The sequence below is a fragment of the Melozone crissalis genome, unplaced genomic scaffold, assembly GCF_028551555.1.
Source record: "Melozone crissalis strain CALT ecotype California unplaced genomic scaffold, PUWL_Pcris_2 ptg000002l_1, whole genome shotgun sequence".
Lineage (NCBI taxonomy): Eukaryota > Metazoa > Chordata > Aves > Passeriformes > Passerellidae > Melozone > Melozone crissalis.
The window spans coordinates 3,644,178-3,662,425 of NW_026535780.1; the positions used below are offsets into that span (position 1 = coordinate 3,644,178).

The window sequence follows — 18,248 nt, forward strand, 5'->3', positions numbered from 1 at the left end:
GACATAAATAAATTAATAAAATATCTCAATTGACATTTAAATTTCTTCCTCATGAAACAAGTTTATAATTATAGTGCAAGGACATTCTGGCCAGGGAATACTTTTGCAGGAGGGAGAAAATAAGGATTGTTCATGGATTTGGGAGAGCAGAGTTGTTCTGAACTGTCTCTTAAACCATGAGGTGTTCTCTAAATCCAGTCTTACTTTGCATCTGTTACTTTTTAAACTTTTCTTTAGCTGAAATGTACTAAAAACCCAAACAGAACAGTAGGATTAGTGCCTTTGTCACACAGATTTATGCCCAAGTTGCCTTTTCAGCTGTACCAAGGTGTCTCTTGAATATATTCAGTAGATTTTGTTCATTTGGGAAGAACATCACCATTTATTTTAACATGTAGAAAAAAAGGAGGAGGAGAAATTCTGTCAGCTGTTGCCTGAAGTGATGGTGCTTTTTCACTCATCATCCCTTTAAAAGAAGGGGCTGGGAGGGGGACGTTTGTGGGGGTCTGAGGGGGTTCTGGTCCCCGATACCTTTGGGCTGTGTGTGGAGAGGGTCCCAGCAGAGGAGACAGAGCAGGATTTGGGAAAGGTCACCTTTAATATGCTCAGAGCTAAAATGTGAGGGATTCCATGGGAGGCATCCCTGGAGTTGTGGGATTTATTCAAGAAGAGCTTCCTGGAAGCACAGGAACAATCCATCCCCTGCTGAGGGAAAAGAAAAAGGCAGAACAAGAGACCACCCTGGCTTAACAATGAGCAAAAAAGCAGCATATCAGCTATGGACAGGCAGCCAAATACTCACTGTAGTCTGCAGGAACCTTGCTTTGGAGGTTTTCAGGGCTTGTGACTCTAGCTGTGTACCCAAAACATGTGATACATGGCTTTTTCCAATATATCCTCAAATTGTTGCTCCTTTTGCACATGACATTAGTTAGCATTCATATTTGCTTAGAAGCAGAGAATAAATCCACGTTGATCTGCTATGAAGGAGGGAAGAAATTGACTTTAGGTGTTTGTCAGCCCAGAGCAGATCCCTGAGCTGCTCCTGTCTGTTGCAGACACTACAAGAAGCGCTGCCAGGGCCGCATGCGGAAGCACGTGGGGGATCTGTGCCTGCAGGCGGGCATGCTGCAGGATTCCCTGGTGCACTACCACATGGCAGTGGAGCTGCTGCGCTCTGTCAACGACTTCCTCTGGCTTGGAGGTAGGACTGGCTGTGGCACTTGTAGTCCCAGGTGTGAAAATGTGGATTTTATGTAAATGTGTATTTCATTTTGGCTTTTCGCAAATATTAAAGTGAATATTGTATGTGTTATGTTAGAAAGTTATGCTGTATTAAGTATATATATATATAAAGTATATATATATATAAAGTATATATATATATAAAGTATATATATATATGCTTTCTTAAGTATATTAAGTATCTTAATATTGTGTTAAATATAGTTTTACGTTATAACATAATGTTAAAATAGAAATTATGCTACATAAGATCCTTTTTTTCTAAAAAAGTAAGATACATAAGACACTTTTTTTCATTAGACATCTAATTTCATTAGACATCTAATTACACATTTTGTTTGTGTAAATGGACTTTACCACAGGATGCTTCACTTCCTGCAAATGTCTCTGCTAACCCTTTGGCTTTTTTTGCTTTTCTCTGCAGCTGCCCTGGAGGGGCTGTGCTCAGCATCTGTCATCTATCACTACCCAGGGGGCACTGGGGGTAAAGTTGGCTCTCGCAGGGCCCAAGGAGGTTCTCTGTCTGCTGAGGCAGGCAACAGGCACAGGCCAGGTAAGGATGGCATTTCTGGTTCATTCTGTTTGCCACCACATCTGAAAACTTCTCCCTACATCCTAACTGTAAAATTGTACAGATGACAGCATTAATCAGAGGAGGGAGCTTTGGGGAATAATTTTGTTGTTTTTTTTTTTTTTTAGAGTTTTGCAATTATTTTTCTGTTTTGGTGTTAATGTCAACACATATGCTTTGCATAGAATTGCAAAGCTTTTGATTTCTTCACCTGATTGTTAGTAGTGTCTGTGTTAGTTTGAATTTTGCTGGAGGAGATGCAGACAGTTTTCATAAAATAGGATCTGGCAGGGCTGCACGTATTAAAAAGAACTAAATTTGGAACATTTTATCAGGGTTTTTTTTGCTACTCTAAAGTCAATGAGTAACAAATAGATTTTTTAAAATGAAATGCCAATAAACCAATGTAATTTTTAAGATTTAGTATACTTTTTCTAAACTCTTGGACTGCAAAGGAGATGGCTGAGGAGAAATATGAGAACAATCTGTAATGCAGTGAACATTGTGGAAAAGGATGGGTGGGGATCACAGGCTCAGTGTTTGTTTCAAGAGAAGAACTGGAGGACATCAAGCAGAGCTTAGCAGATGGAGAAGCAGATGAAAGGAGTTACTCTTTACCCAGCCTCCAGGTATGCCATGGAACTCCTTGGCATTCAGAGGTGCCAATCTGGTGCTGTGTGTGAGAGAGGCAAGGCTGCTGCAGCTCCATGGCCCCAGGTCCAGGCAGGCAGGAGGCTGAGCAGGAATTCCCAGCAGCCTGGAGAACACACAGGGAGCACAGACACAGCCTCAGTCTGTCCAGGAGCTGGCACTGCTCTGCACCAGGGGCTGGCACCTCAACCCACAAGGCTGAGAGCCAGAGCCCATTGCAGCTGTTGGTGCTTAGACCAGCACACACCCATGCCCTCCCCTCTGCTTTTCCATGCTTGGTCCCTAAACTGCCTCAGTCCCTCCTTGTGCTTGTCTTTGGCTCGTCCCCTACACCCCAGAAGGAATCTTGTACAATCCCAGGGTGTTCTTTCCCCCCAGTGAGCCCCATATCCCTGTAGGAGTGACCCCCCAGTCTGTGTGTAAGAGATCCAGAGAGCTGCTGGGGTAACTGAGCTGGGCTTCACCTCCCAGAGCTCTGATCAGCTCTGGGCTTCACCCCCCCAGCTCTGGTGGCTCTGATTTGGTTATTGGGGCTCAGCTGATGGTGACTGATCCTCTCCACTCCTCTGTGGCTGTGCAGATGAGCCTGTCACGTAACCTGACACTTGTCATGTGGTGTTACAGCTCCTGAAGGGTTCTGTGGCTTTCAGAAGAGGCTGGGCTGGGTAGGAAAATGGAAATACATTGGTTAATGGGAGCTACACAGGCCTGTGGGCTAACCCAGCACAGCTGCTGCTGTGTATGCATTCACTCAGCACTGAAACAAAGCTGGGTTTCAGTGCTGGTGTTTTCTCTTGTGCAATGTGGTCAAAATTAATTCCTTCATCTAAAGAAGCAACCACTCATCTTTTTTCTTTTATAAGTCACAATCTAGTAAACACTTGCTTTGTATTACCTTTATTATCAACTGTGTGTATTGAAATCAGATAATTGTGATAGTCAAATTACCTTATTTCAGGACAGAATACTAATTTTTATACCATACCTAGTCATTAAAATCTGTGCATTTGGTCCCATGACCTATGGATGCATTTTACATTGGCTGTTACAATTTCACCTGGTTAATGACCTTTATCTACTTTTCAATGAATATTTATCAGGAGATGTTGCAATCTGTTTGTTTGTTATGGGTACTCCTGGTTACTAAAGAAGATAAAAAGTCACAGTTATCAGAATAATTGAATTTTTTTTGGGTATATTATTGCTGGTTTCTATTTAAGTTGTCTTGTATTTCAAAGTCCAGTTTGTAAACTTGTTACTGTAGTTGTATTTTAAAAATGTTTTAGGTTCATATTAAAAGATTTTTCAAAGGACTTTTCTGTGAAGAAAAACTGATTACAGTTTTTTTTGTCATCCTTTGCAGACAAGAATATTACTTTGTGGCCCATTAGATACTGCTCCCTAACTCTAGTTATGATCTCTGTGATGGTGTGAACTGCTGAGCTCCCTCTGGCCAAACAGCTGTTGCTGTGATGTCATTTTCCTACAAAGTTTTCTGAAAGTTTCTATTTATTACCTATTCCTGACTCTGCAGTGCCTTTCATTTGAAATCCTTTCAAACTGCACCTTTGGTTATAGTCTCTTTCACTGGAATTGATTTTGTGAGGACAGTGCTCAGTCTGGGGAACAAATTCCACTGTTTCTTTCTGTGGGATAAATCCAGGAAAAAAGGGATTCCAAATTCTGCACAAAGAAATGCCACACTTGGAACCGAAACTTGTGCCTGATTTTGAGGATGTAGATGTGAGAGTTACCTTTAGTGCTTCCTCTTGTACCTGGAATTGCACCTCTTGTACTTCAGCCTTCACAGGATGCAGCTTCCTGCCCAGATCCAGCCAAGAGAAACATCTTCCTCTGGAATCCCTTGTGATTTCCATCCTTTGGCATTTTTAGGCTGCAGCACAGGACCTGGCTGCTCAGCAGATGGGGGTGTCTGCTTTATGTAGAAACAACTTTGGAAAGAAAGCTCCAAAATACACCTGAGCTTGTGCTCTGTGCTGTGGCTGCCCATCCCTGGAAGGGCTCAGGGTCAGGCTGGATTTTTGAGCCATCTGCTCTGGTGGAAGGTGCCCATGGACAGGGGGTGGAACTTGATGGTCTGTAAGGTCCCTTCCCAAACTATTCTGTGAAAAGGGTGCTTTGACTTCTCAGGTATCTGAACCCTTTTGTGTCTATGGGGACAGATTTAGGCTGTGTCCCCTGGAATTCCTGCATGTGTCTGTGCAGCCTTCAGTGTAAAGGAAGATTCTGAGTTGCTCAGTTCCTCCTGGCCAGGAAATCTGGCTGTGCTCTGTCACTTGTGGGATTTGTATGTCAAACAAGATGAATCTGGATTGCTTTATGCTTAGGTCACTGGCTGGTCTGGATTTCTCCACTGGATTTTATTTGTTGAGAGTTCTAAGATCTTGATTTTGTTGCTTTTTCCCCAGGCAGAATTATGACACCTGAGTGAAGTGTTGGTGTATATTTGAGTCTAGATCTAAATCTCTGCTTCACTTGTCTGGAATCTGAGCAAGTCAACTGAAGGGAGGGTCTGTCTTGCTCATAAAATAATTGTTTTTGACTGCTTAACCCTTGATATGAACAATTTTATTGCCATGTTTAACCAAAGTTTAGTGCCACAAGGTGTTCCATACTGGTAATCCAGCTCTGCAGTACTCTTACATGGACAGTCTGGCTTATTGGCTTGACATGACTCAATTATTCAGAAAATTAGATGGAGGGAAATTAATGGCAATTAAAAGGGATAAAATTACTTGGAAATTTTATTCTAGAGTATTGTGCAGATTAAATGAGCTCCCACAAGAAGATTTAAGTACTGTAGGTTCTGGCATTAATACCAAGTGGACTGTAATGGAAACTTGCTAACCAAAACAATAAAGATAAAGGGAAAAATATATGGATTTAAATTATACACTGAAAATTCTGAAATTCTTCTTAGTGTGTCTTGGAACTCATTGCAAATTTATAGACTTTGACATTTATTTATTAACAAAATGAGATTTAACATATGGGGACTACTTGAATTATTATTGGTAGTCCTTCACAACAGCAGTGATAACCCTGATGAATCTGATGATTTTGTTCAAGCCTGATGTTACAAAACATTATAAGAACTTACTTTTTGCTGGCTCTATTTAAGGCTGAAAAAAATCATTTTTGTTCCTCCTTTTAGGGGCACAAGAAGTTCTCATTGATCCAGGTACATTATTTTCCTGCATGTTTCCAAAGTATTTTCTTGTATTACTTGATGTGTTTTGCAATTGTATATATGGTTATTGCCACTTGCCAAAACTAGCAGTGATCCCTGATGCTTCAGTTTTTGGCTCTAAATCTTGAGAAATTATAGAGACTGAAAGGTAACTGGCACAAAATAAATGCTGTAATTCTGTGATTGTGTCTCAATAAATTCTAATCAATAAGATTTCTTTCCATGAGTAGTGAAGATTTTAAAATATTTTTGAAGTGACCAACCTGAATAATCATATGTGATTCTTTAGAGTCATGGTGCTCCCTCAGTCATCATGAACAAACATCTTGCACTTCCATAAAAATAATCCTAATCTCCAGATGTGCTTGGTCTGATTCATTAAGGTTAATAAACATATTAAAAAAGTTGCCTTAGCATTTAAGTATGTAAAGAAACATTCTTTCTGCTCCCTGAGTAAATTCAGAAATACCTTTCACAATAGTTTTTAACTGTCTATTGACAGTTAGGGCCAGCTCTGAAACACAGAGATTTTTTTGCCATTTTTGCAGAGAAACCTCTTGGAGAAATCAATTAATGTATAATCCTAAATAAATTACAGTATAATGCTGCAGATTAAATAATATGTAAGAAGGTATTGAGCCTTGCCAAGCCTTTGATATGTTTCCACTTTTATGATGGTAACTCCAATAAAATCAAATTCTAAAAACAGAATTTTCATGTTCTTTCTAATACGCCAGATTTCCTTGGCTTCTATTTCAAATTCTTATCCCTTATATAGACCCTTTCTGTCTCTTGCCTTCTTTTTTATATTAGAAAACAATTTTCTTACGGTTTTGTCTGAGCCTTTTTTTTACCCTAAGGTGTGCTTTAGAAACACTGTTTTAAAGTAGAAGGAATAGTTCAAAGATTAAAACTGTCTATTGAGATGTGGCCATAAAATAATTCTAGCAATCTGCATTTTATTCATAGTCTAAACATTCAGATAAAGGCTAAAAATCCTGAATATATTTTATTTTTTACAAAGTGAAAGGTTATTTCCTTTCTTTCTAGGTAGGGCAAGCGTACCCTGTGTATTCTGTGTCAAACCTACAGCATACCCTAGCTTGCTTTTTAGATATTTAGCATTTGCCAAGAGTCCCTGTGCTCATTTCTGACCCTGTTGTGTTCCAGGTGCTCTTACTTCCAATGGGATCAATGCAGATACCAGTGCTGAGATAGGACGTGCCAAGAACTGCCTGAGTCCTGAAGACATCATAGAAAAATATAAAGAAGCCATTTCTTACTATGGCAAGGTAATCCTGGTGATTTATAAATGAACACTTTAAATTCTTTTCAACCATGAACTGCTGAGGCTTTGGTTTTGGGGGATCTTGTAAAGCATGGCAGTGAGGTTTGTAAAACAGCTTCCAGCTCTGCTGGAGCACTTTTTAGGTTTTTGTGCAAATGCTCAGAGCCTGAGATGGAAAAGGAACTTAATGTCTGCAGTCATATTAAGAAAAGAAAAAGAATTGTTTTTTGCTGTGAAAATAGTGGCTCAGTGTCCACATCAACACTAAAGAGAAGTTTGATTGTATTGCAGGGGAGTTATTTAATCACTTTTTAATTTCAGGTATTTTTCTTGTTTGATAATGTATCTTTAGACCAAGCTTATAAATATTTATTACAGGCATTTTCATGTCCATGTTAAAGGGAGACTCTCCAAGTGAAACAATTTCAATTGTGTGCATGAGTTAATTTATGATCAGGAGCAATGAAAGGTGATAATTCTGGGCACAGTGTCAGATAAATTAGAATCCATCAGTAAAACAACAACTGTCAAGGATGCATTCAGCTTTTTAATGCTACCTTAAGGGTACATTGCTCATCTTGAAAGGGTGTGATGTCTCTAGGAGTATAAAATTATTGGACTTAGTTGGGCTTAAGGCAGGATATTTATATTTTGATTATTTATAATATGCACTGTGCTCTCAGCAAGTAATAACTGTGCTTCACTGCAGCTTCACTTGAAATAACAAAGAGATTTGTGTCAGGACTGATTTATAACCCTGCAAGACAAGCACAGTTACCTCCTGTCTGTTCCAGACCTACAGAGTAACTCCTTGCTCTCATGCTGAGGAAGCAGCACTTTCTGCAGACTTTTTATGTTCTCATTCAACTGAAAAAACTTTTGTAGCAGCTTCTAAAATAGATTCAATCTCCACTGATTTGCTTTTGCTAATAAAAATGCACAAGGAGGAATGTGTGACAGCTTTGCTGGTGTAAATCTTGCATTTTTTTATTGAGCTTTCTTTCTCCCATTGGTTTTCAAATATAAATACCTGAAGAGAGCTCAACTTCAGCAGAAGGTGGGCCAAATCAAATACCCAGTATTAGTGTTGTTTGAGGAAATCACCAGATCAAAATTGCCTGTTTGTTATGTGAGCAGTAACAGTTCAATGCACATCTGCATTGTCTCCTTAGCTTCCTTAAGCAAGCTAAATCACCAAACAGTCATTTACAGCAAATGTTTTGCAAACAAATATTGGAACAGCCAGATTGGTTTCTAATCCTCTCATCAGGAATATTGTTGTAACTAAAGAGAAAATGGATGCAGCAATAAAAATATTTGCATTGTAAAGGTAGAATTTATTTGCAGACACAGCACCCTCAACCAACCATTTATATGAGGTTATCTCAAATTGTTCCAATATTCCCAGCTTTTCTCCTCACCTAAACTCTCAAAATGAGAGCAGTGAGTGAAGAGGCTGAAAGCAGCTGTTTTACACAATAATATTTTAGATGACACCTTAACTTTCACTTGGGCACATGTTGATAATTGAACAGTGCAGTCATTAGCATTAAGGAATTGCTGGGTTTGGAGGATGTGACAGCTGATTTATGTGCTGAGCAGAAATGCTCATAAAATCTAACAGGTGCAATACTTCAGTATTATTTTAATTTTCTCCCTCTCCAAGTACAAGAATGCTGGGGTGATTGAACTGGAAGCTTGTGTGAAGGCTGTGAGAGTCCTGGCAATGCAGAAGAGGAGCATGGAAGCCTCTGAGTTTCTGCAGAACGCAGTTTACATCAACCTTCGGCAGGTCAGTTGCAAAGTCCAGGTTTTTTTCTCTTGTCAATTGACAGAATCTCCTCAAAGTTACTTAGATTCAGGACACTCCAGTTTATTTTCTGTACCATTGCCTTTCTTCTGACAAAAGCTTGACTTCTGGGGATTTTCACATCTGTGAGTCTGGGTTACAAGGTATTGAGAGTTCATCTAAAAACATGAGGACTTAGTTTGAGATTAAACTCTGTTGCTTCTTCTCCCTTGTGAAGGTAAAAAAAAAATCCCATTGTTGTTCTCTTGTGATGCTGTACTAGGGAAAAACACCTGCCTGGGACTGCTCTGCAGTGGATTTTTAAAATTTTCTTGATTGCATCTCATTCAATGGAACTGAGCAAATCAGGAATGGCCTGTTGCAGAGTGAGCTGAAGGGTCTGATTAGTGTTCTTAATCAACTGAATTTTTGTTGTGTAGTGCAAAGTCTTAATTAAGCCAAATCAGAAAGGAATTCAGGGGGGAAATCAGTGTTTGGAGCTGTGTGGAAAGTGCTCAGTATCACCACAAAAACAACATTAACACTTGAGCAGTGTCTCAAGCTTGGTGTCACTGCTCACAGAGAGAAAGGATTAATAAAAAGGTGTTAGGTTTCATAATGATTTTTGGTTTTTTCTCATTACATCTTGGTAAGATGAGCAGTTTCAATCCACACCATTGACCTTATTAGGCCCAGACAGGGACAGCAGATTTATGAGGGAGGTAGAATACTTTCTTTCATTTGCTAAGAACCCTTTCTCTGGAATAAATTTTCTAACAAAGCATTAATGAGACAATAATTAATTGATAAGCTGTCATAAAAAACATCAGTCTTGTTAGAGTGTGCCTTAATTGCCACAATCCTTGTAGTGCTAAAGGCCCTCTCTTTAATTCTGTAACCTGTTTTTTTGCTGGCAGTTCTTTGTTGTTCACCCATCCTCTTGTTCTGGAGCTGTTATTCTTGCTGCCTGCAAACTCCAACATTGTTGTTGTTTCTTTTTCTGGAAGCAGTTAGTGCCATTAAGAGAATACCCAGTTCTCCCTGACACCACTGACATTGCAACTTTCACTTCCCATCAGAGGGAACCTGTAAGACCCAGCATCCTGGTTTGAAGGAAGGGTGTCTGACAAGAAAAGCGGGAACCTCCCTTGGAATAGAAAATGTGACCTCCTCCTTCTCTCCAAATAACTCTGAAAATCTGGGGTTTTAAGGCAAAGACCTGGGAAAAGGAATCACAGTTCTTCACTGGTGTGTGTACCCTCACCCCCTGGCCAAAATCTCTTTGGTATTTTTGCCCTTCCTAAAGAGAAAACCCCCAGGTGAGAGAGGAGCCAGCTGCACCCTTCCCCACCTTGGCCATTTTTTTGGTCACTGTTAAGTACTGGTTCTTGTTGTCTCTTACCAACAGATGGGGCAAAATTCCATGAGAGAAAGAACCAAAAGGAGAAATCCTAACCCCCAACACCCAGTGAATGGCAAAGTACTTGCCACTTCAAGAGTTGATATTTATTGCCTAATAATACACAAACACAAAGCTTGGCAACATGAAAAACAGACCCTGATCTAAGCAGTGAACCTGCAACAAAACCAGTTCAGACTGGGATCTCTGCAGGGCTGGGAGCAGAGATTGTGTTGGCATTACTGTGTGAAATAATGTAGGATAATCCTTCCAGGGCTTTTCAGGGCTGGGAAATGTGTTTTCCATAAAGAGAGGTATGGCTGGGAATTGCATTTACAGCTTTTTAAGATTTAATGTATGAAGCATGTAAACAAATTAGAGTTGTATTTATAATTTGGACTAACTCACGAGGAAGAGTCATCCTGGGATAGCTGAGGGAATAAACTGTAGGACAGTGCTTTTCATTTGTAGGTAAACAGAACATCAGCACAACCAATATTCTGCAGCAGAAAAACACCTCACAGGTTAAAGTGTAAGACTTGTTCCTATCCATAAATTTAATTTCATGCTCAGTCTAGTAATATCATGTAATTGGTATTTTCTGATGAGCTGCAGGGTAACAAGACTTAACTTTGCATCCAGTTATGAGGAATAAATTGTAAAATATAATTACAGAGAAAGTGAGATTATAAAATTTTAATGTAGTAAGGAATAATTAAAAAATAAATAAAAAGCTGCATTATTTGAAAGCCTGGCTTGAAACAAACTTGAGGAAAAACTCTATTACCTGAAGAGTGACCTACAGTCTTTCCAGATGCAGTTGTAGCTTTGTCTGGTAGAGCAGTCAAATAAAAATTAACCAGGTGGAAATAATGCTGTGCTTCAGGTGGTGCCTGATTTGCAGCCACTTTACAGGCATTAAGCTTTTATAGATTTGTGAGGTCAGGAAAGGTGTTTGTAGGTGCTTCACCAATGGCCTGCAGAATGCCTGCTGCAATCTTCCCAGAATTAATTACTTGGAGTATCTGGGTGAGTTTTTTCTCATTTTTTTCTTCTTTTAAATTCCTGGATGGTAACACATAACTGTTTGTGCTTAGGAAAATGCAGTTTTGCTGTCTTTGTGGTGGTGCAAATAAGGTTTTCTGCAGCTGAGGAAAATACTTGATTAACACTGGGGATAACCATTAAGCAACAAGTTATGTAACAGTGCTAAAAACTTAGATATGATGAAAATAAAACTTTTTGGGAATCTACTGCCTCTCATAGTAATTCCAATTATTAGTGAGGGCTTCTGTCTACCTAAAGAGCATTGCCCCGTCTTTTATCATCTTAAAGAATTAGTGAACATTGTCAGTATTTGTATGTAAGGAATAGCTTCTGATAGGGTTTTTAAAGCTTTTTTTGCTTTATTTCCTGATCATGTCCTTGTGCCCTTTTCAACTTTGTTGCCATATTTTTCATTGCTCTAACCTGTTAAAAGTGGCATAAATAGGTGACTTCAGTATGATACCTTGTGTTCTTTCTGAGTGATTGCTTTTGGGAACTATGCTAACTTCTCCAAATTATTTCCTGTGTTTTCCTTTTGTGATTTTTGTTTTTTTCCAGCTGCACTGGTTTCTGAAAGTTTTCACCCTGGTGCAATTACCTTTTTTCCCAACTCATGATATACAGGGCTTGGTCTTAGGGATGGGTGGTATTTTTGTGTCAGACACTGTCTTGTGTTGTCATTTCTTAAAAAATAGGAATTTCAGCTTCAAAAATTGTCTGAAACTCTCTTAAATGCTTTGCTACTCTGTGTGTTTCTTCATAGCCTGAAGAAAAAAATTTGAACTGTCAGATAAGGTTGTTGTGCCCTCTGATAACTCCTCTTTGATGTGTCTCATATCCCTGTGTCCAAAATTAGAAATTACTTTTGAGAACAGACTGCTTTTTGTAATTATATCAGGATTTGAGTAGCTGAAAGACATTTTGAAGCTCTGCTTACAAGACCTAATCCTTTCTTCAAAAAAACCAGCCAGTGTGGTGAGCAGCTTCCCTCTGACTGTCCAAGCCTTTGAGTGCCTGAAGTTAAGCAGACTGATTGATACTTCCAGTTTTGAAGAATGAGTTGCTGTTTCTGTCCTTTAGGGCTATATTTGGGTGAAGTTTGTCACTTGAAACACTTTGCAAAACGTGTTGGCAGCTTTAGAGTAATTTCAAGTACGTTTTATTGCTTTTGATTGTGCCAGGTCCTGTGCACTAGGTGTCAGCATTGCTCTGCCTGCTGGTTCCTGGGACACAGAGCAGGAATCATCCACAGTTTCTGTGGCAGTCTCTTCATGGCTGGCTGACTCCAAAGCAAGATTATCATTCAGGCCAGAGGCAAAAGGAATTAAGTTACCTGGGACTTAGGCCAATACACTGATAAGCTAAAGGAGCACATGGTGGTAGTTTCTTATCAAGTTTCAGCTTTAAGCCTAACAGGACTTTAACTAAATTTCACCTCGCTTGTTGGCAGTGTGCAACTGTATCATGGAATTGTTTAGGTTGGAATAGAGCTCAAGACCAACCATTAACTCAACACTGGCAAGCCCAACACTAAACCATGTCCCCAAGTGTCACAGCTACACATCTTTTAAAGCCCTTCAGTCATGGTGACTCCACCATGTCCCTGGGCAGTTCCAATACTTGACTCAGTGAAGAAATCTATGTCTTTCCATGACATTTTGCTACTTTAACATTATTTTTTACCTTGTTGGGAAAAGCTCCCCTTGAATTCACTGCTGCCCTCCAAAACTTGCTCATGGTGAGGCCCTGGCACAGGTTTACCAGAGAAGCTGTGGATGCCCCATCCCTGGGAGTGTTCAAGGCCAGCTTGGATGAGGCTTGGAGCCAGCTGGTATAGAAAAAGACATTCCTGCCCATAGCAGGCAGTTGGAACAAGATGATGTTTAAGGTCCCTTCCAACCCAAACCATTTCATGATTCTGTGATTCAATCTCACGGTGTATAAATCACAGTGCGGTTTCACGGAATGAAAAATTTGCGGTTTACAAGATTACAGACATAAAAATCCAGACAGTAGTTTCTTGCCTTCATAGCTTGAGATTTCAAGATTAGATTTAATCTTCAAGGGATGAAAATCTTAGTGAATCAATAAATCTTGGAAGTGCTATATTTTTGCACTCCTTTCATTCACACCAATATCATGTTAAGTATCTTCCATAAAATGTGGAGCTGTTTAGCTGTTACTGACTGTTTTGACTGTTTACTTGTTAGTACCACTTACAAATAAAGTTGAAGCTGCAGAACTTCATCTTTGCAGTTTTTGTTAACAGTTGAACCAAGCTTAACTTTCCCTGGCTGCAGAAGCTGTCACGCCTGGCTATGTGCAAATCCCTGCCCTTCTGCAGCGCCAATGTCTGCTACTCCTGTTTGTTTTTTAAAACTCAGCACTTGAAATCTGATTAAAAACCATCCCTTTCCTCCTTTCCCTTCCAACTGCAGCTCTCGGAAGAGGAGAAGATCCAGCGTTACAGCATCCTGTCGGAGCTGTACGAGCGCATCGGCTTCCACCGCAAATCGGCGTTTTTCAAGCGCATCGCGGCCATGCAGTGCGCGGCGCCCAGCATCCCCGAGCCCGGCTGGAGGGCCTGCTACAAACTGCTGCTGGAGACCCTGCCTGGCTACAGCCTCTCCCTGGACCCTCAGGACTTCAGCAAAGGTCAGTGGGATTGCCACTTAGCTGGCTTTCCATAGTAATTCCCTTGAGAGATTTCATCCTGGACCTACGTTGTTTGGGAATCTGAAACTATGGCAGCAGATAAAGCAGTTGTTTAACACTGTGCCTTCACTTTCTCTTAATGTTGTTCCAATAATTTCAAATTTCTGCAAGTCACTGCTGAATGTGTTGTTGTGGTTCCCTGGTTGCAGGAAGTAATTATGTGTTATTTATGAAAACTTAGTTTCTTATGTTTTTCAAAAAAACATTATTATCTTGGTTTTGATAATATGCTTCTCAATACATGAAAAGGTCATCTATTATCCTGGATTACTTTAACTGAAAAAGTGCCTTCAGTTGTTCCATCAGAAATTGTATTTCTTTTGGTTTTGTGGCTGTTTGATCTTACAAGAAAAGAGTAAAAATCCTTTTACATATTTGTGTATATAGATACAGATAATGTAATTAATAGGGTCAAATATGTCACATTTTCCCACAAATGAGATCAGAGACAGATAAATTGCTGCTTGGCAGCTCCTTTTGAGTAAACCTTTCCAACACCTTGCATTATGTTATAGAGCAGCAGTTTTGGGGACCATTTCCTAAATGTTTCAGCTGCAGGAGAGGAGCAGAAAGTGATGGGCTGAGCTGTATTTGTGGATGGTTGATGTTGGGTTTTTTAAAACTGCTGTGATTTGGCAGTCAAATTATATGTGAGAGGAGGTAGCAAATGCCAAGTGGACTCAGTGGAAAGATGCTAAGAATCTAGGAAGATGGAATGTGCTGGGAAAAATATGCTGTGACCTGGGACAGGACTGTGTTGGGAGAAGAAGTTATAGAAGTTCTCCAAGAAATTATAAATAAAAAAGCAATGAAAAGACATGACTGGTATTTATCTTTCATTTCTCCCTTACCTTCATGATGCACTGAAGTGAGTTGTCTCATTTTATATCCCTGAAATGGCTCTTTTAGAGACATATGGAAAGATCACTGCAAACTCTAAGATAGAAATGACATTTCACACATGAAAAATAATGAGACTCTCAAAATATAAACTCTCAAGGTTTGGTTGCAGTAAATATTCCTAAAACAGTTTGCCAAATGCTGATGGGTGATATTACAAGGAAGGCTGTTGAAGTTTATGAAGTACTGAACATCTCGAAATATCTGTTATTTAAAAATTATTGCTGTTGCTTACTACTAAAAGCAGGTTAAGCTTTATGAAGAGTGCTGCATATTATGGTTCTGAAAGGAAGGTTATGTTAAGATCATCTATTTATTCTTCCCATAGATACTCTACAAATATGAAGTAATTCATAGCCTGAAACTTAAAGGCTGAAAATCAGGATATGTGCCTTGTGTTCTAAAGTTTTATTGCTTTTATTGCCTGGGAAAGCATTTAGAAAAAGATATCTCTTGCTTGATCTTTAAAGAGAGTTAAGAATTACTGGGTAGTTTTTTTTCTTTACAAGGGCGTGGAGTGACAAGACAAGGGGAAATGGCTTCAAGGTTTAAATGGATATTAGGAAGAAATTCTTTACTGTGAGGGTGCTGAGGCCCTGGTGCAGGTCGCCCAGAGAAGCTGTGGCTGCCCCACCCCTGGAGGTGTCCAAGGCCACGTTGGATGGGGCTTTAAGCCACCTGGTCCACGGGAAGGTGTTGGAAATAGATGATCTTTAAGGTCCTTTCCAATCCAAACCATTTTGTGATTCTATTATTTCAATTTCTGTATGAAATTTTTTGTGCATTGTCCAGAGAATTAAAAAAAAAACTTTATATGTTTTGTGCATAATTTTTGTTTTTGGGAAGTGTTAAGTTCATCTTCAGAATTTTAACTGTATATTTATCAGTGAATAGACAAGCATATAAAATAAAACTTGATTTCATATTTAGATATTCAAGCAAATAGAACAATCCTATTTTTTGTGTTGAGTACAAGGGTTGGATTTTTTAACAGCCATTGGGTGATTGGTATGAGTGCCATAAAATTACAGCTTAGCATGTGAAGAAAGCCAAAACCAAGGTGTTAGTGATGATTTCCAAGTTTACAATACAGTAAATAGAATGATTTATGATGATCTATTGCCTGCTTTTTCCCCAGGAACTCACAGGGGATGGGCTGCAGTGCAGATGCGCCTGCTCCATGAGCTGGTCTATGCCTCCAGGAGGATGGGCAACCCTGCCCTGTGTGTCAGGCACCTCTCCTTCCTGCTCCAGACCATGCTGGATTTCCTTTCTGACCAAGGTAGGGCTTTTAATAAAGCAGAGATTTGCACTTTCTTCTGATCCATAATCAAATAATGTGACTCTCTTTTGAAATACAATTAATTTGGAGAGCAGGCAAGTTGTGGAGTTCTGTATATGCCTGAGTGGGTTGTTGATGGTAGTCAGTCAACAGAATTGAAATTAGATGACCTTTAAGGTTCTTTCCAACCCAAACCATTCTGTGTTTCTAACTTTTAGAAGCTGAATGTGATGGACCTGAGTTAAGCAGTGTTTAACTGGGACAGTGGCCTTAAGTTCCTCTACATTCTGCAGTTTATTTATTTATTTTTTTAAATTCAGCAATATATTTAACAGGATTTGATTTGTCAAAGGTTGACCATGCAATTAATGTCTGTGGATGATTTTCAGCAATGGGAATGATGTGTGTGAGGACCCTTCTGTGCGGTAGGACCATGTAACATTTACAGAATCACCTGAAAAAGCCAAAAGTGACAACTGTTATTTTGTATTATGTTTCTTAGGAAAAAAATATTCTGTAGTGACTTTTTTATCACCCAGCTTAATGAGATCAATGATCTTAATGAGTACTAAATGATTTTAAAATTTGGTTTTGCTTCTCAGGAAGCCAGGTAAAAAATGCATTTTTTCCCAGTTATTCCCTTGTTTACAATAATGAGGATGGAAGTGAAAAAGTATAGGTTGGCTTTTTTTTTTTTCTTTTCTCCTTTAGTTGTGGCCAAATGTCCCCCCTTAGTGACTCCTGCAGCAAAGAACTTTGTTGGCAAATTTTAGGTATTTGCCTGCTTTATTCCCTCTGTTTAGTGGCTCAAATCAATGCTGGAGGAAGGAGAGGAACTGATAAACTGGAATAAATTTGCTTTCTACCTGTAGAACTTATTTGCTGTCAAAAGGTCCTTGGATTTTCCAGGACTTACAGTGGAGCTTTGTTGATTTATTTATGGAAAGTTGTGCTAAAGACAAGTTTTTAAAGTCTTCCACTCTGCATTTCCACTTGTGATATTGGTAATCCCTAATCCTAAGAAGGTTTGAACTCCCAAAGACAAGAATCTTCTGTGTTCTTTGCCTTCAGACATTGTGTGTCTGAGTAAAGCTGCCAGTGTCCTAAGGCCTAGGATACCTGTGATGCTTAGTGCCTTTGAAAAAATCAAACTAAATATTCTCCCATATGTTTCAAACACAGTTGAATTTTTTTTTTCCCCTTCTCTCCTGAATGCATCCAAAATATAACTTGCTGTTGGGTTTGGTGTCTTTTATTGATAAGAAATGCCAGAAGTGTATTTCTGACCTGTAGTTTTTTGGTAACTCTGCTGAGATTGATATTGTGTGACCATAGAATCATTAAGGTTGCAAAAGGCCTCCAAGATCATAAAGTCCAACTTGATGTTGTGCAAGAGTCCATTTAGCATAGAAAATTATTTTAAATGTATAGTTCTTATAAAAGTATTGGAATATTAGGGAAAAATAAACCAACAAACCTTCAATCCTGAATTGTAGTAAGGGACAAAAGCAAGAGAATTGAAGCAGAGGATTAGACTGCTGTTTTACTAACTGTGAACTGTTCCCTTATAAACTGGCAAAAAGGTGTCATTAGAGTTCTCTGATGACACATGACTGAAATTTCCAGGTTTTGTTAATTAATTGAAGGTTTAATTAGAAAACAGAAATAATGCAGTGGTGTTGGAGTTCAAGAGTGCTCAGACTTTACTTTTTTCTATGCTGCATAGAAAGTCACCAGTTCCTATGGGTGGAGAAAAACTCACTCTTTTGGAAAGTCAGTTTTCACTTGAATGTGTTCTTTCCTTCATATTTTTAAAGCTTGTTACTGATTATCTGCTAAATCCTTCTATTTAAAGTTTGGGTAGTTTGCAGATCATTTTTAAAATTAGAATAAATAGAAGTGAAAACTCCTAAGCTGAGAGGAAGTTACCAGCTAAACATTTGGCTCTGGAACTTGACCTTCTAACCCTTTTTCTCTCAGAATTTGCTGCCTCTAGACACAGAAAAGGAACATTTTCTCATTTTTAAATTTAATTCTGTTCATTTACTAGTTCAGTTGAAGCTGAGATACTGATTTATTCTCCAATTAGAAGCTCAGCTGCTGAGATTTATTTGTTCCAATGAAATCTAGATCTATTAATTAGAAACTCT

The 18,248-nt window shown here is 39.1% G+C and overlaps 1 protein-coding gene across 2 annotated transcripts in view; it reads left to right on the forward strand.

Annotated features, from left to right (window-relative positions):
* The window catches only part of TRAPPC9 (trafficking protein particle complex subunit 9), a 449,801-nt gene that overhangs the window by 10,471 nt on the left and 421,082 nt on the right, over positions 1–18,248 (forward strand). For both annotated transcript variants that reach the window (XM_054295480.1, XM_054295472.1), the window contains exons 3-9: positions 1,059–1,204; positions 1,670–1,798; positions 5,643–5,669; positions 6,849–6,970; positions 8,633–8,758; positions 13,640–13,856; positions 15,955–16,098. In XM_054295480.1, coding sequence (XP_054151455.1) covers positions 1,059–1,204; positions 1,670–1,798; positions 5,643–5,669; positions 6,849–6,970; positions 8,633–8,758; positions 13,640–13,856; positions 15,955–16,098 — 911 coding nt within the window. The remainder of the gene's footprint in view (positions 1–1,058; positions 1,205–1,669; positions 1,799–5,642; positions 5,670–6,848; positions 6,971–8,632; positions 8,759–13,639; positions 13,857–15,954; positions 16,099–18,248) is intronic.